The 25509-nt window shown below is 67.4% G+C and overlaps 1 protein-coding gene across 1 annotated transcript in view; it reads right to left on the reverse strand.

Moving 5' to 3' along the window:
• Positions 1-785: 785 nt before the first annotated feature.
• The window catches only part of MYO15A (myosin XVA), a 27693-nt gene continuing 2969 nt past the window's right edge, over positions 786-25509 (reverse strand). Inside the window, 62 exon segments of the mRNA XM_026082961.1 lie at positions 786-1339; positions 1495-1635; positions 2342-2475; positions 3015-3148; positions 3278-3411; positions 3515-3675; positions 3750-3846; positions 3988-4065; positions 4517-4611; positions 4835-4965; positions 5085-5167; positions 5252-5325; positions 5548-5620; positions 5839-6071; positions 6074-6197; positions 6286-6491; positions 6942-7016; positions 7261-7372; positions 7652-7793; positions 8225-8343; positions 8421-8536; positions 8910-8985; positions 9353-9412; positions 9676-9797; positions 10064-10163; positions 10251-10338; positions 10440-10578; positions 10988-11071; positions 11179-11296; positions 11440-11528; positions 11645-11754; positions 11880-12071; positions 12291-12363; positions 12479-12657; positions 12741-12976; positions 13466-13561; positions 14393-14523; positions 14610-14691; positions 14856-14909; positions 15324-15408; positions 15492-15667; positions 15851-15968; positions 16313-16437; positions 16535-16580; positions 16731-16885; positions 17100-17177; positions 17395-17520; positions 18238-18369; positions 18537-18632; positions 18820-18943; positions 19241-19299; positions 19432-19545; positions 20209-20370; positions 20612-20725; positions 20796-20859; positions 21486-21589; positions 22093-22183; positions 22682-22756; positions 23019-23128; positions 23379-23442; positions 23698-23909; positions 24790-25241. Of these exon segments, the coding sequence (XP_025938746.1) occupies positions 1238-1339; positions 1495-1635; positions 2342-2475; positions 3015-3148; positions 3278-3411; positions 3515-3675; positions 3750-3846; positions 3988-4065; positions 4517-4611; positions 4835-4965; positions 5085-5167; positions 5252-5325; positions 5548-5620; positions 5839-6071; positions 6074-6197; positions 6286-6491; positions 6942-7016; positions 7261-7372; positions 7652-7793; positions 8225-8343; positions 8421-8536; positions 8910-8985; positions 9353-9412; positions 9676-9797; positions 10064-10163; positions 10251-10338; positions 10440-10578; positions 10988-11071; positions 11179-11296; positions 11440-11528; positions 11645-11754; positions 11880-12071; positions 12291-12363; positions 12479-12657; positions 12741-12976; positions 13466-13561; positions 14393-14523; positions 14610-14691; positions 14856-14909; positions 15324-15408; positions 15492-15667; positions 15851-15968; positions 16313-16437; positions 16535-16580; positions 16731-16885; positions 17100-17177; positions 17395-17520; positions 18238-18369; positions 18537-18632; positions 18820-18943; positions 19241-19299; positions 19432-19545; positions 20209-20370; positions 20612-20725; positions 20796-20859; positions 21486-21589; positions 22093-22183; positions 22682-22756; positions 23019-23128; positions 23379-23442; positions 23698-23909; positions 24790-25241 (7475 nt within the window). The 3' untranslated portion in view covers positions 786-1237.

Below are 25509 nucleotides of genomic sequence, written 5' to 3' on the forward strand. Positions count from 1 at the left end.
CAGCCGGGTGGATCGTAGGCATCCTGGGCACCACCAGCCCGGGGACACCCCGGGGGACCGTTGACACCCGGGGCACCACCAGCCCGGGGACACCCAGGGGGACTGGGGGGGCCGGGGACACCCAGGGGAACGGGGGGCATCCAGGGACACCGAGGGACACCAGGGACACCCAGGGTGCCACCGGCCCGGGGACATCTGGGGGGACTGGGGGCATCTGGGTCACCAACAGCCCAGGGACACCAGGGGGACCAGGGACACTGGGAACCACCAGGACACCGCTGGCCCAGGACACCCAGGGGGACTGTGGACACCCAGGGACACCCAAGGGCACCACCAGCCTGGGGGGATCCAGGGGGACAAGGGACACTGGGGGGATCAGGGACACCCAGGACACTGCTGGGTCGGGGACACCCAGGGCACCACCAGCCTGGGGGGACCGGGGGGACAAGAGACACCGGGGGGATCAGGGACACGCAGGGGGACTGGGGGCACCTGGGGACACCTAGGGGCACTCAGGGCACGGCCAGCCCAGGGACATCCGGGGGGGGGACCAGGGACACCCAGGGCACCGCCACCCTGGGGCACCCCCAGGGCAGGGCCGGCTCGGTGCCTGGGGACCCGCAGCCCCCTGCCCCAGCCCAGCCCCGCTTGGACCATCCCGAGGGGGCTCCGGGTGCGGAGGGACCGGCCGAGCCCCCGCGGGGTCCCCGGGTGCCGCCGAGGGCTCCTGCTCCCCGGGGCCCGGCTCGGCGAAGAGGCAGCTCGCCGAGCACGGAGGACGTTTTAATCCCGCGCTGGCGAAGAAGGAAAACCTCCGAGCAGCAGCAGCAGCAGCAGCGCGCGCGAGACACGGTACAAAACCAGCGACCCCCGTCGCAGGCCCGGCCCGCCCGCGCAGTTACGGACACGTATAAAAATCGGAGCGAAAGTGCAGACGAGCGGAGAGGAGAGGGCGAGGGCCGCGGGAGGCCGGGCCGGCGCGCAGGCGCGTGGCAGCCCGGCTGGCGCGGGGACACCGGTCCAAAGAGGAGCTGTTAATAAGTCACTAATGAGATAACCGACTATGTACAGGCAGTTCTGGGAAGCGGTCCCCAGGGATGTCCGGCGGCTGTTGTTAAAAGTAAATTAAGGCATCGGCGTTCATCCAGGAGCCCGTCCTGGGCGCCCGTCGCATCCGCGGTCCCGGCGGCGGGCAGCGCGGCGCGGGTCTCGGCCGTCCGGGAGGGCGCCGCGGGGCTCAGAGCAGCGTGATCTCGCTGGGCGGCAGCGTGAGCCTCTTCTCCCGGGCGCACAGCAGGCTCTCCATGTGCGTGGCGATCACGCGGCACAGCTCCAGGCCCTGAGGGGCGACGGGGGGATGCTCGCCGGGGCCGCCTTCGCCCCAAAAACACAGCTCTCCCCACCCCCAGCAATCTGGGGACCACCACAGCACCCGCGGTCCATGGGCGCTGCGGCCGTGCTGCCTCCGAGCCATCCCCATCCCCGTCCCCGTACCTGCTCCAGCTGCAGCTGGGTGATGCCCCGCGACAGCAGGTCGCCCAGCGTGATCTCCACGTAGGGGTAGCTGGAGCCGGCCGTGGGCCGCTGCGTCCGCGTCGACTGGATCTCCTTCAGGGAGAACTTTGCGACGGGCTCCTGGGGAGGCAGGCGGGCAGGGTGGCACGCGCACCCGGCGCTGCTGGCACCCACCGCCCGTCCCCCAGACCCACGGGCGCATGCGGGGTGCTGGGAACCCCCGTGCATCCTGCAGGAGGGGGCAAGGGAGTAAAGTGGGTGCAGATGGGAGCAGCTATTTTGGGGTGTTGCCTCCCAGGGTGGACACGGCCACACGCTGGCAAATCCCTCTGGCCCGTTGGAGCCAAATTCAAGAAATCTACTGGGCTGGGAGAGGGAGACCCCACCGTGCAGTTGCATTGCACACTCCCAGTTGCATTACACACTGCTGGGTGCATTGCACATTCCCGGTTGCATCGCATGCTGCCGGGTGCATCACGTGCTGCTGGGTGCATCACACACTCCCGGTTGCACTGCACGCTCCCAGTTGCACTGCACAGTGCTGGCTGCATTGCACACTGCTGAATGCATTGCACAGTGCCAGTTGCATTGCAAACTGCTGGGTGCATTGCACGTTCCCGGTTGCATCGCATGCTGCCAGCTGCATCACACACTCCCGGTTGCACTGCACACTCCTAGTTGCATTGCACAGTGCCGGTTGCATTGCACACAGCTGGGTGCATTGCACACAGCCTGGACCGGGCCTGCCGGGGGGGCTGGAGTGTGAGCTGTCCCTGGCCGGGCAGTGCCTGCGGGACACCCCGCGGTCCCCCTGCCCCACACCTACGTGGGTCTCCTTGCTGAGGAAGTTGAGGCCGTTCTGGTTGACGGCCAGGATGCAGGGCGAGACGATGGTGTTGTTGCTGCAGCTCTGGATGTAGAAGAAGGAGGAGCCGAACATGGGGTAGGCGCTCAGTAGTCCTGCGGGGCGGACGAGAGGGTGCTCAGCACGCTGCCAGCTGCCACCAGCCCCTGCCTGAGCCGTGGGGGTGGCTCACACCCCCGGGGTCACCGGGGAGGGACCCAGCCAGCCCCACGCCTGGAGAGAGCTGGGTCGGCGCACAGAGCCTCACACCACTGCAGGCTCTGGACCATGAGCAGGATTGGACCCAGGCCCAGCAAAGGGGCCCCATTGCAGCCCGCCAGGAAAGTCGATGCAGGAGCTTGGAGCCTGGGGACCGGCCTGCTTTGCCTCCGCAGGTCCTGCCTCCTGCGGTCGCATCCTGCTGGCTCTGCCCCGCGGCAGGCTCCGTGCAGTGCCCCGTTCTCCCCAACCCAGACCGCCCGTGGAGAAGCCGGCTGTCAGCACCACTGCCCCGGCAGCATCGCTTCTGCATCAGCACCGCATCCCGGGCAGCATCCCCTCCCGAGCAGCATTGCTTCCGCAGCAGCATCGCTTCCCCACGAGCATCACCTCCCCGTTAGCATCGCCCCCTCGTCCCCGTCCCCGTCCCGCTCACCCAGGAACTGTGCCCTGGCCTGGTGGGCGCTGAGTGCCTGGGCTTGCTGCATGTGCTGGGTCACCATGTGGAGCCAGGACTGAGCCTTCAGCAGGCGGAAGAGCTGCGGGGGGACGTAGTCCTGCACCTCCCGCCTGCGGGGAGAGGGAGGTCAGGGCCGGTGCGGGATGGCGGGACGGCTGCTCCTGCGCATGCATCCCCCCGGGCCACGTCGCCCGGCTCCGACCGCGGGCAGCGCTCGCTCGCCCGGCGCTGGCACCTACGCGGTGGGCACGCAGCGACCGTCCTTGGCGCGGTGCTGCAGCGCGGCCAGCTTGGACGCTTGCTGGAAGTGCTGCTCTCCGGGCCGCGCGGGTGGCAGGACGTTGAAGAGCCCCTTGAGATAGTCGGGGAGGACCTGGGGGGCACAGAGCGCGGGGGCCGGGAGCAGGCACGGCGGGTTGGGAGCCCCCCCCCCGCCATGCGACGTCCCCGGGGCAGCCCCCGCGGCGCGGCAGTACCTGGTTGTAGTGCACGGTGACGTAGAGCTCGTTGTCGAACTTGAGGGGCTGGCTCCAGACCACGCGGCGGCACCAGAACATGTAGCTGGCGTCGAGGCGCTCCGTCTCGGTGGCCACGTCCAGGATGTATTCCCGGCGGGTCAGGGGCCGGACGCTCTGCCCTGCGCGGCCCCGGGAGCCTTAGCGTGGCGGCACGGCTCGGCGCCCGCCCCGGCCCTCCCCGCCGGCCCCTCACCTCTGTCGGTGACCACGAAGATGATGTACTCGTCGAAGGCCTCGGGGCGCTGCAGCCCCATCTCGGAGCACAGCTCCTCTATCACGTCCAGAGCCACCTGGGCGTGGGGACAGGCGGCTGGCGCGGGGTCCCAGCTGGGCTTCGTGCCCCCGTGCTGAGCACCCCGGCTGCCGGCGGCGCCCGGCACCCTGTCCCCGGCCGGGCGAGCGCCCCGGCGTGCCGATCGCCTCCAACTCACCGAGCACGTCTTGATCTTGAGGTGCCTCTCGATGCCGCCGGGCAGGAGGAAGAGCTGGCGCTTGGCGCTGCGGCCAGCCTGCGCGGGACGGTGCATCAGCGCCCGGGGAGCCGGCGGCAAGGCCCCGCGGCCCCCCTGGGCCGTCCCGTGGGGACCACCCCACGCCTCGCCTGTCCTGCCGCAGCGAGCCGGCACGCCCCTCCCCGTGGGCACCGAGCGGGGTCCCAGCTGGAGCCCCCCGAAAGCTCAGGCCACCCCCAAAGCGCCCCACTGGCACAGAGCCCCCAGCGCACGCTGCAGCCGGGATGCAGCCTGTCCAACCCGGGGGGACGATTTATCCCCCCTGGAGTCATCCCCCCCCCGAGAGGAGCCCCCACGAAGGGTCAGGGTCCCTGTGCCAGCGAGGGGCTGCAGCTCAGCCCCCCTTGGGATCCCAAAGCCTCGGGGGGATCCTGAGCCCACGGAGTGATCCCGAGCTGGCATCAGCCCTGCCCGTGCCCCGCGGGCGCCAGCGAGCGCTCCGGCTCACCACCATGGCTTTGAGCTCCATGCTGCTGGGGAAGAGGCTCCGGCCGCCGAACCGCAGGGTTTTCCGCAGGTTTTGCTCGCAGGCTTTGGCGATGCCTGGGGGAGACAGGGCTCGGCGTGAAGGCAGTGGCGCCAGGAGCAGGCGGCATGCCGGCTCTCCAGCACCCCAGGGCAGGCGGGCAAGGACAGGCGCCAGGGGCTGAGCCGCAATGTTCGCTCTTCCCAGCTCTGCTAAAGCATCTCCGGAGCCTGGGACACCCCAGGGCATCTTCCCCCCGCCCCCGTGCACCCAGGGCGCTGGCGAATGCAAAGCCCCTACCCTGGAAAGGCAGCTCCGGGCGCCCGCCGGCGTCCTGCAGGAAGGCCAGGAGGAAGGGCTTGAGCACCTCGGAGCACTTGTAGTAGGCGCTGAGGATGTAGAGCAGCCGCCAGCCCTTCTGGCAGCTGTCGCTGCAGGGAGAAAGCCGGGGCTGAGCTGGGGTGGCTCAGCCTGGCTGGGGACACAAGCGTCCCCGGCGCCAGCCTCCGTCTGCTGTCCCAGCCCGGGGCCAGGTGGCACCGGGACTCACATCTTGGAGCTGGTGTTGTCCGTGATCTGCTTGACGATCTGGCAATACACCTCGTCCTGCAGGACCTCGTGCTCCGCGCACAGCTGGGGGAGAGGCGCAGGCTCGGACAGCGGCTGGGGACGTCCCAGGGCCACCCCCAGGGCTCACGGCCCCGGCACGGGATTTACCTTGAGGATGGTGCAGACGGCGTCCAGCTCCGTCTGTCCCCTCAGAGGGTGGTCACCCATGAACTTCATCACGGCTGGGGACGAGAAAGCCACCCGGTGACGTGCTTCTCCCCGTCCCTTCCCTTCGGGGTGGGAAATGTCCCAGGCTCCCCGAACCATCGCACACGGGGCAACAAGGACGAAGGAGCTACAAACCCCCCAGCCACCCCATCTCCCATCCGGGTGCTGCCCAGACCCTGCTCCGAGGACGGGGGTGCAGGAGGGTGCTGAGGGCAGGGGGACCGGGACCAGCCTACCCTGGAAAGCCTCCGCGGCCAATTTGCTGACGCCGCTGTCGGTGAATTCGATGAGCGACTCCTGGATGGGGACCTGCGGGGGGGAGTGGGGGGCGAGGGTCAGCAGCCAGAGGGACGAGCCGGGTGTCCGGAGAGGTCCCCAAGACCTCAGGGGGACCCAGGGGTGATGGCACGGCGAGGGGCCACCCAGGGCGAGGGACGGCATGCCGCGATGAGCCCTGGTGTTGCATGGCGCTGCCCTCCCCGCGGGGTGGCCCCAGGGCCCCCAGGGTGCCCTGTTTCCCCCGGTACCTTGGTGAACTTCAGCATCTCCATCCCGTCCGGCGGCTCCCCAGCCTGCTTGGCCTTCTGCCCGCAGGAGTCCCTAGGAGAGACGCCGGAGAGGGGCGAGGGGAGCGGGTGGGCTGGCCCGGCGTCCCCACGTGGGTGTCCCCACCGTGGGGTGGCTGCACCCCGCTGCCCGGGGACCGTCCGCCGGGAATCCCTGCCGTCCCACCGGACACTCACGTCTGCCCGTGCCGCGCCGCCCGGAAATACTGCCGGGCGAAGCCCAGCATGGGGAAGGCCCCGCACGGCGGGATACCGTCCCTGGGACGCTCGCTGCCGTCTCCCTCCGGGCCCTTGGCAAAGCCGGTGCTGGCAGGGGACCCCTGCGGAGAGGGGCGAGGGGACCGTGAGCACCCGGGCACGGCTGCAGCCGGCACCACGCAGGGCGACGGCCCCCGCGGCAGCACCCACCTCCGTTTTCCGGTCCAGCTCCCAAGCCACGGCGGTGGAGGCCACGGCCACGGCCACGGCCGCCGAGGCTGCCACCTTGCCCTGCTTGTCCCTGGGCTCCTCTTTCCTGTCCGCCGGCAAGTGGACAAAGTCGGGGGCCGCGACGGGCTGGACGTACTCGGCCGGGAAGAGCCCCGACCTGCCATGGATGGCCCCGAACTTCCAGCCTGCGCCGGGCAGACGGGTCGGGAGCAGCCCCAGGCTGGCAGCCCCCGCGGGTTTGCCCCGGGGAAGCCTCCGCTCCGCTGCCTCCTGCCCCGGCGCACAAGCCGGCAGCCCCGCGGCACCCCCGAGCCCTTCCCAAGGAGCCCGGCCCTGGCTTTAGGCTGGAAACGGCTGCAGTTTGGCACTGCTCGAGGCAACGGGGCAGACCCAGAGCCAGCAGGGACGTGGGGCAGCACCCGGTGCTGGCCTGCAGCCACCCAGGCAGGGAACGGCAGGGGAGCATGCCCCTGCGCTGGATGGGCATCAGAAGAGCCAAAAACGTCCTGCTGGTGGGTAACAGAGGTGGGATCCTGCCCTGTGCACCGGCCCCAGGATGGGACACGGCTCGGGGCGGCCGTACGCACCCTGGGGTCACACACACGGGGACAGCACCACGCCGCAGAGCCACCCACCGAAATCCTGGGTGCCCGTCTTCAGCTCCTCCAGGTACATCACCTTCTTGCGGACCACGCAGCCGTAGTGGTGGTCTGCGGGGGGGGACAGGCGCAGCGTGTCCCGGGAGCGAGGCCGAGGCACGGCTGCGTCTGCCCCCAGCACGGGGGCTAGCGAGGGCGTCAGTCCTGCCACCCGAAAGCAAGAAGGAGGGGGCTCCTCCTAGGGCTCCCGGCTAAACCAGGGAGCTTCCTGCGGCAGGGTGCCGGGGAACGGGTGCCGGAGTGGGCAGTCACGGGGTGCTGGGAAGAGCGTCGCCCCCGGGGGGGGGCCGTTCACCTCTCTCGGGGTGCTCCAGCGCCTGCAGGTGGATGATGTCCCCTTTGTGGAAGCTCAGCTGGCCCCTGTCCTCTGGGCTGTAGTTCCTCACGGCCACCACGTACTGGGAGTCCTGGGCACAGGGAGGGCTGGCACGTGTGCACACGCATGCACACGCATGCACACGCATGCACACGCATGCCTGCACACCACGGGGGGGTCCAAGCACCCATGGCCACACAACCACGCCGGGGTGCCACCCCTGCACCAAGCCCTGCTGGCCCCAGGCACGGCCCCGTTCGCAGGACATCCTCTGCTGCCCACCCTGTCCCTGCGAACACAGGCACGGGCGCAGGGCCTGGCCCCCAGGATGTGCCGGCCCGGCTGCGACCCGGCCCCGGGGCTCTCCCACCTTCCTGAGCTCCGTGATGAAGTGGTCGACCATGGCCTTGACCTGGGGCGCCTTCGGGGAGAAGAGGATGAGCTTCTCGCTGCTCAGGTTGAACTCCAGCATGTTCCTGGACGGGGTGGTCACGAAGAGGACGTCGGCGTAGCTGGGGCAGGGCGAGGCGAGGGTTATGCACCCCGGCACCCAGCCCGCCCCGAGAGCCGCGCCGCAGAGCCCAGAGCGAGCCCACCCTGCAGATCTGGGCAGGGCGGGCACCTGGGTGGCCTGGCACCTTCGCCCAGGTTTGGGGGACCCCAGAGCAGAGCAGGGGGCAGGATGCAACCGGCAATTAATCCCCCAGTGATCCAGGCTGCGCGCAGTACCTTGCACGCCCGTGGGGCCGTATCCCCAGCAGGATGTGTGCACGGTGCCAACGGCAGCCCTGCCAGGAGGTGCCCCCACCAGCTCGGCAGAAAAACCATCTCCGTGTCTACTGAAGCTGGTAGAGCAATTGCTTCAGTCCCCCACCCGCTGTTCCCTTGGGAAGAGCTGCGGTGCCCAGGGAGGCTGCGCAGCACCCAGCCCCGCCGCCCCTACCTGTAGCCCCGCAGCACCCGCAGCTGCTCCCCGGGCATGTTGGTGCCCTTCACCAGCCGCAGCAGCTTGATGCCGGCGTGGGACACGGCCAGGATCTGCACGCCGGTCCCGACGCTGCCCTGCAGGACGGCAGAGCGTGTTAGCCGGGGCACGGCACCGCCGCCGTGCCGTCCCACCCCGCGGGCTGGCCCCTCACCGTGGCGGGGAAGAGGCGCGAGAAGTACACCTCGCAGCCGTCGCGGGCCGCGGTGATGATCTCCTTCTTGACGCTCTCGGTGGCCACGGGGCTGAAGGAATCCAGCTTGTTTTCCGCTGTGGGGAGAAATATCCCCCCAGTGAGCATCTTCCCTCCCGTCGGATGGAGTCAGGGCTGGCGGGGAGCTGGACACAGGTTTCGTGGCGAGAGCGGGGATGTGCATCCCCTCTCGCAGCCCAGCAGGAACCCGATGGCGAGGTGGGTCCTGCCTGGGGCACCCACTGGTGCAGCAAGCCCAGCTGAGACCTGGCAGAACTCGTGACTTTGTAGATGACAAAGGGCTCGTTGTATTCGGAGGCAAAACTGCCCCAGCTTAAGCAGGGCAGGTTTTTGGCTACCCAGGAGATGAGGACAGGTCTGAGCTGCCCTGGGTCCGAGCCCCCTCCCCGGCACCAGCGGGACTCGGCGGCGGCAGCGGGCACGGGTTACCGAAGAGGGATTTCATGCGGAGCCGCTCCTCCTGGCTGAGCCGGACGCAGGTGTCGGAGAGCGTGTCGTTGAAGATCTGGGAGAAGGGGGTTAGGAGTGGCAGGGCCGTGCCGTGCCGTGCGGAGCGGAGCGGCGTCCCCTCCAGCCCCCTCTTCCCCAGCCGCGTGCCGCGACCGCCCGTGCCCTCCTCTGCGCCTCCCCGCCGTTAGCTTTCGCCCCGGTGGGAGAGGACCGGGGGGTTTGGGGGGCTCCTCGAGACAGGATGCAGCGGGGCGGCCGATGGGAGGCACCAGCGTGGGGCAGGTCGCTCCTGCCCGGCCATTCGGGGCCACGTCCATGCTCGCAGGGCAGGGGCAGCCCATTCCCGGGAGCTGCTCGGCAGGGGAAGAGTGCCGGGGGACCCCGGGAAGCCCGGGGGTTTTGGGGCCGGTTCGGCGTCTCACCTGCCGGAAGATGAGATCCAGCAGCAGCGGGTCGTTGAAGTTGTCCTTGGGGTAGAAAACCTGCCAGGAGGAGACCAGCGCAGCTATCTCGCATCGCCGAGCCGGAGCAGAGCCCCGAGCTCCCGGGAAAATCCCCCTTTAGCCACACAGCGGTTGGATGCCGACCTTATCCCAGCCCAGGCGTGCCAGGGACTGGCCCCGCCAGGAGCCCGGGGCGAATAACCCTGCCCATGCCGCATCCGTGCACCCGAGCTCTTCCCCCCAGAGCCTGTCCTGCTCCATCCCGGCGTGCGGCAGCCCAGCTCCGGCCCCGGCCCCGGCACCTCTTTGCGGATGTATATTTTCCATGGCACGTTGCGGTAGGTGTAGAAGTCCTCGCTGCAGCTCCGGTGGAGCTGGGTCTGGACCTGCTGCGCCTCGGATGGGAGCTCCCGGGACACGGCGACTGCAAGGGGAAAAAAAGCCCTTGCACCACGCTGGGGCGAGAGCACCAACAGCCCCTCTCTGCCAGGGGAAACTGAGGCACGGTGGCCCAACGCGGGGCAGGGAGCGTTTAGCAGAGCACGGTGGTTATGCCACGAGGATGCTGCAGAGCCGGAGCCTGCGGCCAGCCGGGTCGGGCGTCACCGGCTCCATGCCTGGTGCCACCAGGGAGGGCAAGGTGCTGCTGTGCCCTGGGACCCCGTTGTGCTGCAGCTCTGCCCGTGATACCTGGGGGCCTGGCGGTGGACAGGGGACGCCCCGCCGGCGCTCGCAGCTGGTACCCGGCGCTGGTGACCGGCTTCACGGCAGCCACCGTCTCCCTGGGCCCCTGCGAGGCAGAGCGCAGGCTGCTGACGGGGCCGGCTGCTCGTCCCGAGCCCGGCCCGGGGGGCCACGGGGGCGGCCGCATCCCTACCGCGGGCGCCGAGAGCTGCCCCTTCAGGATCTGCATGGCTTCCTCGTGGGGGTCCAGCTTCTTGCCGAAGATCTTGCTGCCTTCCTTCCTGCGGAGACAGCACCCCGTGGCACTGCCAGCGCCCCGCGGCATGGGGCTGGAAGCGACAGGGCTGGGACTCGGGGCCGGGGCACGGCGGTGCCAGGGTACCTGCCAGGCGCGGGGCCGCGTGCCGCCGGCTGGCACTGCCGGATGATGTTGCGGATGTTCTGCGTGGGCCGCGGGAAGTGCTCCGAGTTGAGCCGGGAGTGACGCACCAGCTCGCCGGGCCAGCACCGGCTGGCGGGCGCTGGGGAGCGAAACGCCGCGGCTGAGACGAGCCGGCGGCACGCGGCCCCTCGGCCAGCGCCATCCGCTCGGGCATCGCCGCCGTGCCGGACGTCCCCATCCCGCCACCCCACGGAGCCCGGGGCTGCCCCACGGCACACACCGTGACGCCTTACCGACTTTCTGCACGTAGGGCCGGGTCTGCGGGAGGGCCGGCGTCCCGTCCGCCGCTCTCCCCTGCGAGGGCACCCGCGCCGTGAGCCCCGCGGGCACGGGCTGCCGCGCTTGCCCCTGCCCCATCGCCCGCCCCACTGCCCGCCGGCCCCCCGCGCCCCGGCTACCCCCATCCCTGCTAGGGAACAGCCCCGGAGAGCTGCCCCACGGCGGGGCCAGGCAGGGTTCGACCGCCCCCTCGGCTCTGCCCCACTGACCGGGGGCCCAGGCGGCTGGTTGGCGTCTGCCCGGCGCTGGGGGGACGGGGCTGGCTCCGCACCTGCGAAGGCAAAGGGGCAGAGCTGGCCCAGGGCGAGGGGAGCGGGGAGCGGGTGGGGAAACCGAGGCACGGCGCCGGGGCAGGCTCCCCCGCGCTGCGCGGGGACCCCGGCGCGCCCGGGGTGCTCACCCCTCGGCTGGCGCGGCTCAGCGGGTCCGGTGCGCTCGGCGTCACCGCTGCCGGCCCCCCCGCCTACGCCGCCTCCTCCCTTCATCCGCTGCGAGATGGCGGCCGGCTTCTCCAGCTCCTGGGGACCAGGCGTCAGGAGGGCTGGGAGCACCCCGGGGGCTCGCGCACGTGGGGAAACCGAGGCAGAGCGCTGCGAGCTGGGAGCCAGCCTGGGCTGCCGGCCCTCCTCTGCCTCGGGCCGGGGAGGGACGCCCGTCTCACCCCATTGCCGTAGGAGAGCACCGGGTCGAAGAGGCTGTCCAGGTAACGGTCCAAACCCTTCTGGGTTCGCGGCTCGCCGAAGTCCGCGTCTGCTCGGGGCAGAGGGGAGGATGAGCCCAGCGGTGCCGCGGGGCACGGCCATCCGGAACAGCTCCGGGGCCAGGGGAGCAGCCGGGCGGGAGCGTGCCGGGGGGCAAGGCCCTACCGTGAGCTGGGTACGCCTCGGCGGCCGGCGCGACCAGGGACGGCAGCGTAGGGGCTTTCACGGCTGGAGGAGGAGGGACTTCATCCAAGTCCAAGCCGTGTCCCAGCATCCTGCGGAGAGGGCGGTTTGGCTGCGCACCCCCAGCTCCGATCCCATGCCCGCGTTTCCCTGCAGCGTGTGGCTTGGCACGGGGCGGGATGGCACCGCCGGGATCCCATCCCTGCCCGGTACCTACGCCCGGCCGGCACCGCCGCGGCTCTCTGCTCCCTCCCAGGCGACGAGGAAGTACGACTTCTGCTTGGGGAAGCCCTGGAGCAGCTCGAGGTCGGAGATGAGGTCCAGCACGTAGTCGTGGCCGGCCAGCTCGGCCCACTGGGCGCCCTCCTTCATGGACACGGACCAGCCGTGCCAGCCCTCCGCCAGCCCCCTGCCAAAAGTGGGGCTGCTGGGCACGGCGGTGCCCGGGCTCCACGGGGATGCCGTGTCCCCCACGGCCATGCCGGCTGTCCATGGCCCACTGGGCGTCACGGCTCCCGCCCTGCCCAGCTGCGCAGGACCCCAGCATCACCCCAAAATGGTCCCAGGGCATCCAGCTCCTGGGGGATGCTGTGCCCTGAGCAGAGTGGGACGTCGAGCCGGCAGGTACCTGTGCTTTAGGATGTCCCCTGCCAGATCCTCACCGGTGCTCCAGGAATGGACGGGGCAGGAGAACCGGTCACCTGGGGAAAGACCGGCGGTGAGCGGAGCCCGACGGGCTCTGCTGACCTTCTCCAGGTGCCCCTCCGCAGCCGCGCGCCCCGGCCGGCCCCGCGCCGGCGCCCGCGGGCCCCGCACCGTTGAAGCAGTGGACGTCGAGGGCCATGCTGGCTTGCTGCCTGTTCGCCGTCCACTCCAGCAGCGAGGGCGGGTAGGCGCGAGCCGCCGCGGCGCCCAGCTGCGACCGCGCCATGGCTTGCATCAGCTTCCGCTGGCACACCGGCTTGTAGCCGGCAAAGGCGTAGTCGGAGACGAACCTGCGGGGAAGGGAGGGCGCTGCGGGGTCCCGAGGCGCACGGCGTGCCCCCCGGGCAGCGTCCCGGCCCCGGCCGCGGCTCACTTGAGCAGGTACTTGTCGAAGGCGGCGGAGGGGGGGAAGGCGCTGAGGCAGGTGGCCAGCAGCAGCCAGCCCCGCTCCTCGTTGTTGACGTTGGTGTTGCGCCAGACCTGGTTGGCGGCTTGCGCCAGGATCTCGTCCCGCAGCCCCGGCGCCGCCAGCCCCTTCTGCACGATGTAGTTGCCGAAGAGGGTCTCCTGCGGGCCGCCCAGCCCCGGGTCGCCCATGAAGCGCAGGATCTGCCGCGGGGAGAGCGAGGGCAGAGCGGCACGGTGGCACTGCTGCCCCCGGCCCTTCCTCCCACCTCAGCTCCTCTTCCTCCTGCTCCTCCACCCCCAGGGCATGGATGGAGTGAAGGCCAGGATCACTGTGCCCGATTGGGGAAGGATGGAGAAGGAGGGAGTGGAGCTCCCCACAGAAGGGGACAGAGGGGTTGGAGGCATGGAGGGGACAGAGGGGATAGAGGGAATGGAGGGATGGAGGGGATAGAGGGGATGGAGAGGTGGAGGGGATGGAGGGGACAAAGGTGATGGAGGGAATGAAGGCGATGGAAGGAATGAAGGGACAAAGAGATGGAGGGTAGAAGGATGGAGGGGTGGAGGGGATGGAGGGATAGAGGGAAAGGAGGGGTGGGGGGAAGTGAGGTAGAGGGGATGGAGAGGACAGAGACCACAGCCACAAGAGGAGGGACGTCCCAGCGCGTCGGGGACAGGCGCCATCCCACCTACCAGCTTGAAAAGGCTGAGCGCCTCGTGGCACAGCTCCTCCTCCAGCCAGGTCAGGGGGGCGGCCAGCGGGGCCGTGAGCATCCCGAACGCTGGCTCCTGCAGCGACACCGCGCACCCGTGGCTACCCAGGGCCCACGGCACCCGGCCGCCACCGGCCCCGGCCCACGGGGAGGCAGCGCGAGGCCGCGGGAAGGTTGGGGCCGCGGCGCTGAGCATCATGTCACAGCCCAGACGGGGGCTCGAGCAGGGCGCTGCGAAAGGGCAGGGGTGCAGGATGGGGCCAGCGGCCAGCGGCCAGCGCCGGGCTCGGGCTGTGCCAGCAGAGCCAGAGATGCCAGCAAGGCTGAGAGCAGGATCCAGCCCTGGCGCCACCGTTTGGGATCCTGGGGACTTGAAAACACGCTACGAAAGTAGAAGAGGAGGAAGAGGAAGGGTGCAAAGCAGCCACGTGTCGATCCAGGCCAGGGACAGGGGGCCCGGGAGCAAAGCGACCTGATCTCCCGGCCCCACGGAGTGACAGCGCCCGAGGCGTTTGCAGATCCGCCCCGAGTCAGGCATCCAGGAGGGCTCGGCCGGTCTCTCGCGTCACTCCGAAAACCTCAGCGGGGTCCCCCCGGCCTCTGGAGACGACAGGAACCCACGGGGAGGGCGGGAGGCCATGGCCCGGCTGGGCACAGCGCCCGCGGCCACCCCCGGATCCGGCCCCCCTGGGCACCCCTGGGCCAAACGCGGGGCCAAGCCCCGGCTCGGGCCGCGGGGGGAGTCGGGGAGCGGAGCCGAGCTCGGGGACCCTGCACCTAATCGCGCGGCCACGCTGCCCTCTGGGGCACCGAGGACTACCCGAAATCCCGTCTCCCGCGCCCAAAAAGGGCTGGGAGCCGGCGGCGCGCGGCTGCCCTCCGGCGGGGCTGCCGGCGCCTCCCTTACCTGGAAGTGGCCCCGCACGTACTTGGCCATGGGGTAGTTGTTGATGTCGAGCGGGAGGGTGAGCCGCGAGTCGGGCTGCAGCGCCGGCGGCGGCACCAGGACCACGCAGCCGGCGTTCACCTGCCCGGCGGCTGCGGCACAGGGGGCAGCTCTAACCCCGCGGCCGCCCAGCCGTGCCCAGGGGCTGCCGCGGGCCGGGCCGGTGGGGGCCGCTTACCTGCCGCGGCCTCCAGCAGCCCCATGAGCTCGGCGGGGATCTCCAGGTGCGTCACGTCCACCACCTCCCTCCTCGTCAGCTCCTGCGGGGCAGGCGCAGGGAGACGGGCAGACACGCGGCACGGACGAGGGCACCGCAGCATCCCGGGCTGGGGCCGCAGGTGCCGACACCACCCGTGCACGCTTTGCGCACCCGCGCTCCTCGTCGGCGTGCACGCACATGCTCGCCTGCTCGGCAGCTCCTTACCTGCTTCATCCTCTCCCTCTCCTCCTCTGCCCGCCGGCGGGCATCCTCCTTCCTCTGCAAGCAGAGCGGCCACACTGAGCGCTGCGCTGGCCCCATGGCCACCTCGCCTGCCCGCCGGCAGGGAAACCCTCTGAGCAGGAGCCAGCCCAGTGCATCAGCCCAGCCGGAGGTGGCTCAGCCCCGCTCGGGGTGCCGGGACCTCTCTGGGGGCACCCAGCTATGCATGGGAGGGAAGGAGGGCACAGTACGCCTGCATCCCTCCTGGCATCACCAGGGTTTGGTCCAAAAAAAGGTTCTGCTCATGCCAAACGGGGCATCACGGACAGGAGGTGGCCGGGATGAAGGTTTGGGGGGGCTCAGGAGGGTGCAGACACTAGGACCAGCCCTGTGCTCTCTGCGGACCTGCCACCGAGTACGCAGTGGGGACACCTCCGTCACCCCCAGGCCCTGCCGGTTGCCCCCGCTCACCTTGAGGTACCGCCGGCGGTTCACGTAGATGTGCACCAGCGACCTGAACTTGATGAGCGTGTGCCTCATGCGCCGGTACCGCTGCCTGCGGGAGGGTGCCCGTCACCACCGGCTCCCCGCGGTCCCGCTCCCCGGCCGGCCCCTCCAAGACACCGGCTCTGGCCCTACCTGGCGAGGTAGCCGCGGGCCCGGGTCTGCAGGAGGACAATCTTGCGGCGCAGGGAGCGGAAGCGTCTCTTGATGAAGAAGGTGCAGGCGTAGCGCTGCAAGGTGAGTGCTGCCAGGTGCTGGGCACGGGCCCGCTTGCTCTCCAGCGCCTGGTACAGCTGCTCCTTGAGGAAGAGCTGGGGGAGCAATGCTGTGAGCCCCAGCATCCCTGCGGCACCCCATCATCAGCTTCCCACCACCCGGCCACCCCAGACATCCTCCGATTCCCGGAGCACACAGGCACGCACGGCCCCGCGGCATCACTGGTATCCCGGGGGGCTCCGAGCACCCTTAAACACCCGCCGCTGCAGGGACAGTACCTTGCTCACGCCGACATAGTACATGTTGGGGGTGACGGTGCAGAGGTTCCTCAGCATCTCCACACAGTTGGTCCCGTTGGGAATGACGTTGGACCACATGTCGACGAGGCAGCGGTACCTGGGCAAGCGTCCAGTGCTGTTACAGGGCCCGAGGGAGACCTCCGGCCACCCACCTCAGGCGCCTGCCTGGGGACACCAGCACAGGCCCTCCCCACCTTTCCCTCCCAGTGATTATCTCTACATCTGCAAAGGTAGCTTATCTGGGCTTTTCCACCAAATCTGGGGGGTTCCCAGCTCCCTGCCACTTTCATCGGCTCATGGGAGCTCCCTGTGCCGAACGCTGCCTCCCAGATTCCTGCAAGCTTTTTGGTCTTTCATCCTCTGGTTGGTGGCACCCAACTCGTCTCTGGGGGCCCTCCATCCTCCCGGCTCCCGCAGGCATGTGGCACCGTGCCGCAGCACCTGTCAATGAAGACGAGGAAGGGGATGCGGATGGGGAAGCCCTCCTTCCGGATGCGGATGGTCTCCAAGATGCCCGAGTAGCGGAGCTGGCTGCTGACGACGTCGGCCTCAAAGAGCCCTGGCTCCTGGATGGGAGGGAGAGGAGCGCTGAGTCCTCGACCCACGCGCATGGGACACCGGTGCGGGAGAAGTGGGACATTCCTGCCGCCCCGTGCGTCTCACCTTCTTGTTGTTGGGTTTGAGGCAGCGCACGAAGAAGGGGTTGCACCTGCATTGGAGAGACACCACGGTGGCAGGGCAGCGGGAAGGAAGGTGTCCCCCACCGCCTCACAGGACGGCTCGTCCCAGATTCATCCCTCCCCACTGGCTGCTTGCCTGACAGCCCAACCCAGCTCCTGCCCGCCCTGCCCGCGCTGACCTCTCCATCTTCTCCACCAGGTCCAGGAGTGACTGCTGGAACCTGGCAGCCACGGTGGGGGCCTTGTAGCGCCGCGTCCTGGTGCTGCTCCTCCCCACCAGGCTCCTCTGCCGGGCCAACACCTGGGCATGTCCGAAGAAGAGGTTGGCCACCACCTTGGAGGGATGGGAAGGGTTACAAAGGAGCAAGGTGTCCGCGGTGGAGCAGGGCTCCTGGGGGCACACCGCCTTCATGAGCCTCGTGAGCAAAGCCCTGGGGACATCAGAAGCGCCCACGGGCTGACGTGTGCGCAGGGACCAAAGGGGGCTAACCTGCACCAGTGCCTCCCCACCACTGCCACAGAGACCCAAGGCCGGGGCAGGGCCCTACCTTGGTCCTACTGCTGATGAACAGCTCCAGAACGTCCTGCCGCACCTGGTCATAGTTTTTATCCAAAAACTTGTGCACCTGCCGAAGAGCAGAGCCCAGAGCTTAGGAGCCCGGCGGCGCAACAGGGGAGGCAAGAAGCTACCGGGCAGGGCACCACAGGGCGGGGGGCAGCTGCCAAGTCCCAGCCAGACCCATGGTGCTATCCCTCACCCCCAGCACAGGATCAACCCAAACAACCCAATAAACTAACCCACCCTTAAAACTCCTACTAAAGCCCAGGCCAGGCGCTACGCACCTGGTAGGTCACCTTCCCTGCGTAGTGTTTGATGGTGAACTCCGGCAGTGGCATCTTCGGCTTGGTGTACAGTGGATTCGTCCCATGGTGGTAGTGACACTTCTGGAGGAAAGTGTGGTCTGTGGCCTGGGAATGGACACAGGTTTGAGGGTGGAGGCTCTGAGACCTGTCTCATGCTGGTTGGCAGCTCTGGAGGTGCACGCATTGGGATGGGGACACCTGTCCGGGTGAATGAGGGCAGCGCGTTGTGCCTCCAGCTACACCAAGTGATGTGAAAAATTTCTCCTTGGAGAGGATGGGTCTCTGGTGAGGACAGGTCTCTGCTGTCCTCCCCACGCTGCTCATCCCACGTGCCAGGCGTGTGGCACAGAGCAAGTGGAAATATGGGGTGAACCGAGAAGGAGGAAAAATTCACCCCAGCCAGGGTTGCAAGGTGGGAGGAGCAATCACAGCCAGGTCTAGGGCCTGGGTCTGCCCCTGCTCTCAGTTCTGCCACCGAGCGGCTGCATGGTCATGGGTGTCTGCTTCACTGTGCCTCAGTTTCCCCATCAGCAGAGAGGGTGCAATCACCTTTCTCTGTTTTAGAGAGCAAATGGGAGGTTTTTTCAGTAATTCTTGCAAAAGCAGGTCCTCTGGGGGAAGTCGCACCAGGGGCACCAAGCTGGGACCTCTCGGAGGTTGTGCAGCCCTGGAGAGACCTGGTGGGCCTCCCCACTTCACCCAGGACAGCCCAGGAGCCAAGCAGCCCTGGGACGTGGGGACACCTGGGCACGGTGACACCCCAGGCATGGTGATATCCCGGGTGCACTGTCCTCGCCACCTCCGCATCAGGCAGCACCTCACCTGGGGGAAGCAGCTCTGGTCATCGAGGATGCGGAGGATGCCGTAGGGCTTTTGGGAGATGAGGTCGATGCAGGGCTGGTTGTCGCTGAAGGGGATTTCCTTCCACTCGATCTGCTCACGGATGTACTCCTCCTGCAGGGCGGGCCAGCTCGGTGATCCTGGCCGCATAGCCGAAAGCCCCAAACCCCAAGAACAGGCTTTTGGACACCCCAAAGCCCCCAGCTCTGAATCAACTCTTGAGGACATATCAAGGGGCAGCCTGGGGACAGCCAGATGCTGGGGACTGCTTGCATTCCCACCTGCTCCTCCTGGAAGACGATCTTGTTGAAGAAGAACTGCAGGTACTCATTGGCGTAGTTGATGCACAGCTGCTCAAAGCTGTTGAAATTGAGATCCTGTGGAGAGAGGGAGACCACGGTGCTTGAGACCACGCAGGAGCCAGCCCCAGTGAGCTGGGCTGGAGCCCCAATTCAGGCCAAACCCATCTCTGTAGCCCCAGATGCTGCTGCTGGGTTGCACACAATGCGCACCAAGGAGTGGGCTGCAGGGAGCACGAGGAGTGACGGAGCTGGCCCCGCTCACCTCAAACCCATAGATATCCAGGATGGCGATGGAGAGGGTCTCTTGCCTGGGGTACACCAGCTTGTTGATGCGGTCTGTCAGCCAGCCGAAGAGCAGGGAATAGAGGGTCTTGGCAATGGCATCCCTGGGAACAGGAGTGAGACGAACAGAGCATTGGCTTGAGGAACTCCTGGCAGGGAGTCGGAGCCCTGCCTGCCGCGGGAGCTGCCCGTGGCACATGCCTCGTCCTTGCTGCCATCGCCAGGACCCATCCCGGCCCCACTGCTGAGCACAGCAGCCTGCAAAACACCCTCATGCCGCACGCCAGGAGCCCTGACCTCCCCTTTCCCAGCCCTGGCTTTGCCGCCATGCAGTCCTCCAGGGCTGGGCATTCTATCGTCATGCTGCACAGCATGGACCTACCATGGCAGAGACCCTTTACCTGGCATCCACGGCGCTTTCAACAGTGAGGGGAGTAAAAATCTTCTCCCGCAACGTTTCCTGGTTTGGGGAAAGCAAATGGCATGACGGAGGTTTTAGCAATGCCTGCTTGCGGTCTGCAGGAACCAAACTCCGCCGAGTTCCCAGGCTACAGCCATCGCAGCTGCTCGCCATGCATTGCTGCACACTCACCGTCACCTTGAAGGTGATGGCTTTCTGCAGGCCCTCAGGGGAGATCTGCAGCAGCTCAGCCACCGTCTGGATCTCCGTCGCGCTCACCACCGTCGCGACTTCCTGGCAGTCCGTCTGCAGGACAGAGGGTGACATGGTGGGAAGTGATGGCCACCGGGGGTGGAGGAAAAGGATCTGTCCAGGGCCCCTCCAGCACGGGATGGCCACACGGCAGCAGTGAAGAGAAGCCCGTGGTGTTGCCCGACCAGTTCAGCTGAGCTGATTTTCACCAGCTGGGACACAGCCCACTGCAGAGCCATCCTGCAGGGCCAGGCTGAATTGCCTTCCTGCAGTTACGACGATGTGTCTGTACTTGTCTGTAACCCAAGCCAAGCCAAAACACTGTTTTGGGTTTAATTTTGCTTATGTTTTCTGTGATGGAAAATTCAAAGACTTTCCTCCCTATAAAGCTGAAATATCTGAGCAAGATCAACATTTTCCCATGGAAAAAATGCAAGCAGACTCAGTGTTCCTCTTCCTGAAAAAACACTCTGGGCAGAAAGGCCTCCCAACAGCCACACCATTTACTCATGTCGGGAACTGGCTAAAACAGCTGGTTTGAGGATGCTACATCCAGATGTGGCAGAGAAACCGGTTCGTTTGCTCCCCAGCTCCCCTCAGCCCAGGGGTGAGAGCAGCTCAGCAGCCACCTGCAGCCGAGGACATCCATGCAAGGGAAGTCCCTCTTGCCCTCGATCGACTCCAGGGCTGCCACCAGCCCTGTCCCCTCCCTGGTACCTCATATTTTTCGAAGTAGACATTGCCCAGGTGGAGGATGGAGGACAGAATGCGGAAGATACTGTTTTGCTCCTCAGGGCTGAAGCTCAGGACCTCCATGGTGTTGAGCAGCCGCCGAAAATCCTCAGCATCATCCTTGCCGGGGATCTCGCAGTTCCCGCCCTGGCAGAGCCCCACGGATGTGCCATCAGGACGGCGCATGCCTGGGGCCAGCCCTGGCTGCCACAGGGATCCTGGCGAGCTTCCGTCCTCCAGGGAGCCAGCCCAGGAGCGAGGACACCTTGCTCCAAGCTCTGCCCAGAGCATCCTCCCCCCCAGCCTGACGGTACCTGCAGGGGCTTTATCCTGGCCCCAACCAACGGCCCAGAATCCGTCATCCAGGCACGCGGGGCAGGCGACCCACCTGGTTCAGGTAGTAGTAGGTCTCTGCGTCCTGGAGGCAGTACTTCTGCCGCTGCTGGGCAGGGAGTCCAGCCAGCATCTCGTAGAAGATGTGGTAGTTGCGCTCGGTTTTGGCCTGTGAAGGAGAGGACTGAGCTGAGGCGAAGGGAAGCCCAGGCAGACCCCGGGGCGGGCTTGCTACCCACCTGAAACACCACACGGGATTTCTCCAGCAGGTACTGCGAGGTTATGGCACCACAGATCAAGCCGCTGCAGGGACGAGATGGGGAGACCAGGCTGGCAACCTCGGTGTGGCCGGGAGTCACCACCCTCTCTGGCCCGAGCCCCATCCACCTGGAACAAGGGGCTGCGCCCACCCCATGGTACCCGGCTGGTGCCTGCACCCAGCTGGAGCTGCTGCACCCGTGGTGAAACTGGGCATCCCCCAGCAGGGCCTGGTGCCTGTGCCGGGTGACTCCTGGGCAGCGGAGCATCGATGGGGCCAAGCAAGGGCAGGACAAGCCGTGGGGCTTGTTGGTAGGTCAGGGATGGGTGACCTGTGAGCAGGACCACATCCCTTTCCCTAGCCCTGGCATGGGCACAGCACCGGGGGACGCAGCCACACCAGTGCCTTGGGCAGGGGACAGCAAATGCTGCGTGTGCAACATCGTGTTTCCCTATTTGCATTTTGCCCCCACGGAGCCAAGCAGAGCCAAGGGGATGGTGAGAAAGGGGCAGTCCAGGACCAGGGCTGGGGTTCTGGACCAGGGCTGGGGTCCCAATATGGGGCTGGAGTCCTGGACTGAGGCTGGGGTGAGCCACAGTGGCATCCCCAGGACAGGGAGGATGGGAGGGTTGGGGCTGGACATGCACAGATGTTCATCAGCATTACTTACTCTTCCAGAAAGATTTCCACAAATTTCCCAAACCTGCTGGAATTGTCGTTCCTCACGGTTTTGGCATTGCCGAAGGATTCCAGCAAGGGGGTCGCCTCCAGGATCTGCCCATGGTGGATGGGGAGAGCCACAGCATGAAACCGTGGTCTGAGCACCCCAACAGGCCATGGCCACAGGGTGTCCCCTGGGGTGGGGGGACCACGCCACCTTCCCAGCCATGCCATCCTTCCTGCCACCTCCTGCCCTGAGCAGACAAGCCAGGGGCACCAAACCCCTAGGTGTGCAGTGCTGTGGGACTGTGCAAGATGTGGGATGGCACAACAACCCCATGCACACACACACACACACACACACACACACAGAGCTGCAGGCTCTTGCACCCATGGTCCCTGGGCAGCCGGGGTGACGTGGTGGTGATCCACCATGATACTCAGCTCCCTCGAACCACCCCAGCCCACGCGTCCCCCCAGGTACCTCTATCTGCCATGGTCCATAGTGGAAGCATGGGGACAAGGAGAGTGGCAGAGACGTGAGTGCAGCATGTCGGCAGGATGCAGGGACAGGGACGTGTCCGCTGCGCGTGCCCAGCTGCACGGAGGTACGCTACCTGCTGAGCCGTGCTGCGTTTCTGACTGACGGCTGCCAGGTAGCGCAGGATCAGCTTGGTGGCTTCTGTCTTCCCTGAGCCGCTCTCCCCGCTGAACCAGGGAGCAGACACACAACCGGGGCCATCACCAGTTTGAGCAGAGGGGTTGGGGAATGCCCCCATCCCAAACATGCCCATCCCGAGTGTGTCCAGCCCAAGCATGTCCACCTTGAGGGCATCCATCCCTATCATGCCCCCACCTCACATGTGTCTATCCCAATTGTGCATCTACCTCAAACATGTCCCTCCCAACTGCATCCACCTCAAATGTTCCCGAGTGCGTCAATCCTGTGTGTCCATCCTGAGTTTGTCCACTCCAAGCACATCCATCCCAAGAGCATCCAACCCAACCCAACCCACCCCAACCTCATTGACCCTGGGGCTAGGCTGTGCTGGCGGGGGATTACTCTGACGCTGGCGCAAGCACCCTGCATAACTGGCAATCAGTGCAGTGCTAATGAAGGACACCAGCTTGGCAGCCGGGAGGGATGCCAGCCAGGAGAGGGGGGTGCAGGGACACAAGCATGTGCAGGTGCCAGCTGCCTCTCACCTGATGACGATACACTGGTTGTGTTTGGCATCCATCATTTTAGTGTAGGCAACGTTTGCAATCGCGAAGAGGTGCCTGCGGGGCAAAAACGTGTGCGGGGAGTGAGGTGTGGCATGATGGCGACACCAGTGCTGAGTGGCACCCGAGCATGGAGACAACCACTCCGCATCCTGAGGCCGAGAGGCCTCGGAGGGGCCACGGCGCTCGGATATTGGAGCCCACCCAGGGGTTCCTATGAGGACCTGGGGGGATGGGGCCAAGGGTGGTAGCTGGGGCCGCTGTGGGAGCCCCTTTCCCCAGAGGGCATTTTGGGGGTGCCCGGCACCCTGGTACTCACGGCGGGTTCTCGCCCAGCGCCCTGCCCTCGTACTGCAGCACCTGCTCCGTCCCGTAGATGTTGTACAACCGATAGGGATTGACCGAGACCAGGATGCTGCCAATGTAGGTCTGCAGGGGCAGAGAAGAGGTGCAGGTTTTTGGGCAGCAGGAGCCTGGTGAGCAATACCCCCCCTTTTGGAAAGAACCCCCCCCCCAAGGACCCCATGCCCAGCAGTGCACAGACAGGACCCCAGCAGTGCCAAACCAGGACGAGGACCCAGGCATCCTGAGCCTCCCTGGGATGCTGTGCACCCCAGCGGTGGCATGATGGCCCTCAACACCCTTACAGCCTCCACAGCCCTGTGCATGGGGCACTTACATAGATGAGCTGGCGCTCAAACCGTGTCCGGATGTTGCTCAGCACGGTGGCTTCCTGGAGGTCCCTGGCATGGAGCAGAGAGGCCATGTTACAGGGCCATGGAAGACAGGAAGCTTGGGCTGTCCCCGAGCTCATCCCTGCCAGTCCCCTGCCAGCTGGTGGGAAGTCGGGGCTGGCACGGGCTTGGGAGCCATCGCAGCCTTCCCTGCCACACAGGCGCCCGCAGTGGGTTTCCAGCCCCTTCCCACCATTCTGCCAGCGGCCCCCACAGCTGAGCTGGGTCACGGCTGGCAGCCAAGGGGGGGACGCAGGGACTTACTCCAGCTGGGTCATGTCCTCCAGCCCGTCCTCCTCACGCTGCTCCTGGTACCGCACGATGGGCAGGCTGCAGAGAGACTGCATCTGCACAAAGCAAGCCCGGCACAGGCACCGTCGGGGCATGGCCACGCACCCCGCAGGGGCACCAGCCAGCCCCCTCCACAGCCTCCTGCGCACCACAACGACCTCAAAACCAGCATCTCTGACCCCAAACTGGGAACCCCATAACCACCGCCCACAACAGAGCCCCCAGGCAAGGATCCCACGGCCCCAGAGCAGGTCCCCCGGCCCGACAAGAGCATCACACGTCTGGGGAGAGAAGAAGCACTAGAAACTGGAATAAAAAGCCAACAAGACATGATCTGGGCTTATACCATGTGTGGGAATCCCAGGAAATGCTGTTTCTGGAGACTCCTGTCCCACTCTCCGTTGCCAGCCCATTCTTGCTGCAATACCCATTCCTTTTATCCCAAAACGCCCTTTGGGGCTGCAAACAGGACATTTGCCCAGGGAAGCAAATAGCAGGGTGGTGTGGGTGGGTGAAACGATGGAAGGAAGCCATGAAGGGGCTCAGCGGTGGCCAGGGATGGGGCAGGGCGCGGGGGAAAGGGGCTGGAGGGCTGCTCTTTGCGCCCACGCCATGTCCCGCACGACACCAGCGGCATCACAGCTGCACGCCAAGGAAACCAGGAGCTGCCGCTGACCACGGCGCCTCGGCAGCCCCTGCGCTGGCGCCCGGCCAGGCCCGCGGGCAGGTAAGCGGATACCCACCGGAGCCGGCATGCCGACGGCCCGCTTTGGCCAGGCTAACAACACCTCTCCTCCTGTTGCAGCGCGGCCGCCCCGGAGATCGGGTCTCACCATTTGCATACTTGCTGCAGCCGGCGAGAGTCAAGTATCCCCGCCGGCGGCTGCGCGCGGGGGGGGGCCATGCCCGCCGCCGCCCCCCTCCAGCGCGGTATCCGTGGCAGGACCCCCGTTGGCATCGGGAATGTGGTGGGAAAGCCCGCGCGCCCGCGCTCGCCCACCCCGCATGCTGCAGCCCTCGCACCCGGCGGCCGGGGATGCTCCAGCATCCTTTCCCCGGCGTTACCTTGCTCCGCCAGGGCTGCTTCGTGCCCAGGTACCCGTCCACCCAGGGGTTCCTGTCCCGCCAGGCGCGGGCGGGCAGGCGCTGGCTCAGGTAGCGGGCGATGTCGGCTCCTCGGGGGCTCGCCCAGCTGCGGAGGCGCTCGGCGGGGCGCTGGGCATAGCCCTGCTCCGCGGTCCAGGCGTCGGGCATCTCCTGCACCCGCACGACGTGCTGCTTGGACCAGTGCTGCTTGTACATGCGGGACGCCCGCCGCAGGGAGCCCAGCCTCTGGATCTGCGGCGTCACCACCGCGTATCGCCCCGCACCGTCCTCCCCGGCCGCGGCCTCGCTCTCGTACAGCTCCACCGGCCCCGGGGCACTGACGCTGCGGCGGTAGGAGCCCGGCGAGCCCGGCGCCCGGCCGCGGGGGCCGGGGAAAGCGGCGCTTCGCCACGGCGGCGGGCTCCGTCCGGCTTTGGGGGAGCCCGGGAGCCCGGGGTGCGGGCTGTCGGCCCGAACGCGGTGCCCCACGGTGGGGCTCGGCGACCCAGCGGCATTTTCGTCCCGCGGGGCCGCGCGTCTCACCGAGGAGGGCGCCGGGGAAAGGGGCCGGCGGTGGGCGGGCAGCGGTGGGGACGGGGGGGACACGGTCGCCGTCAGCAGGGACGCCAGGGACTGAGCGGGCCCCGGGCGCCTCAACCTGCCCAGGGACGGGCTCCGGCTGCCCGTTTCGGCAGGCTT

The sequence above is a fragment of the Apteryx rowi genome, unplaced genomic scaffold (assembly GCF_003343035.1).
Source record: "Apteryx rowi isolate R43461 unplaced genomic scaffold, aptRow1 scaffold_6, whole genome shotgun sequence".
NCBI lineage: Eukaryota > Metazoa > Chordata > Aves > Apterygiformes > Apterygidae > Apteryx > Apteryx rowi.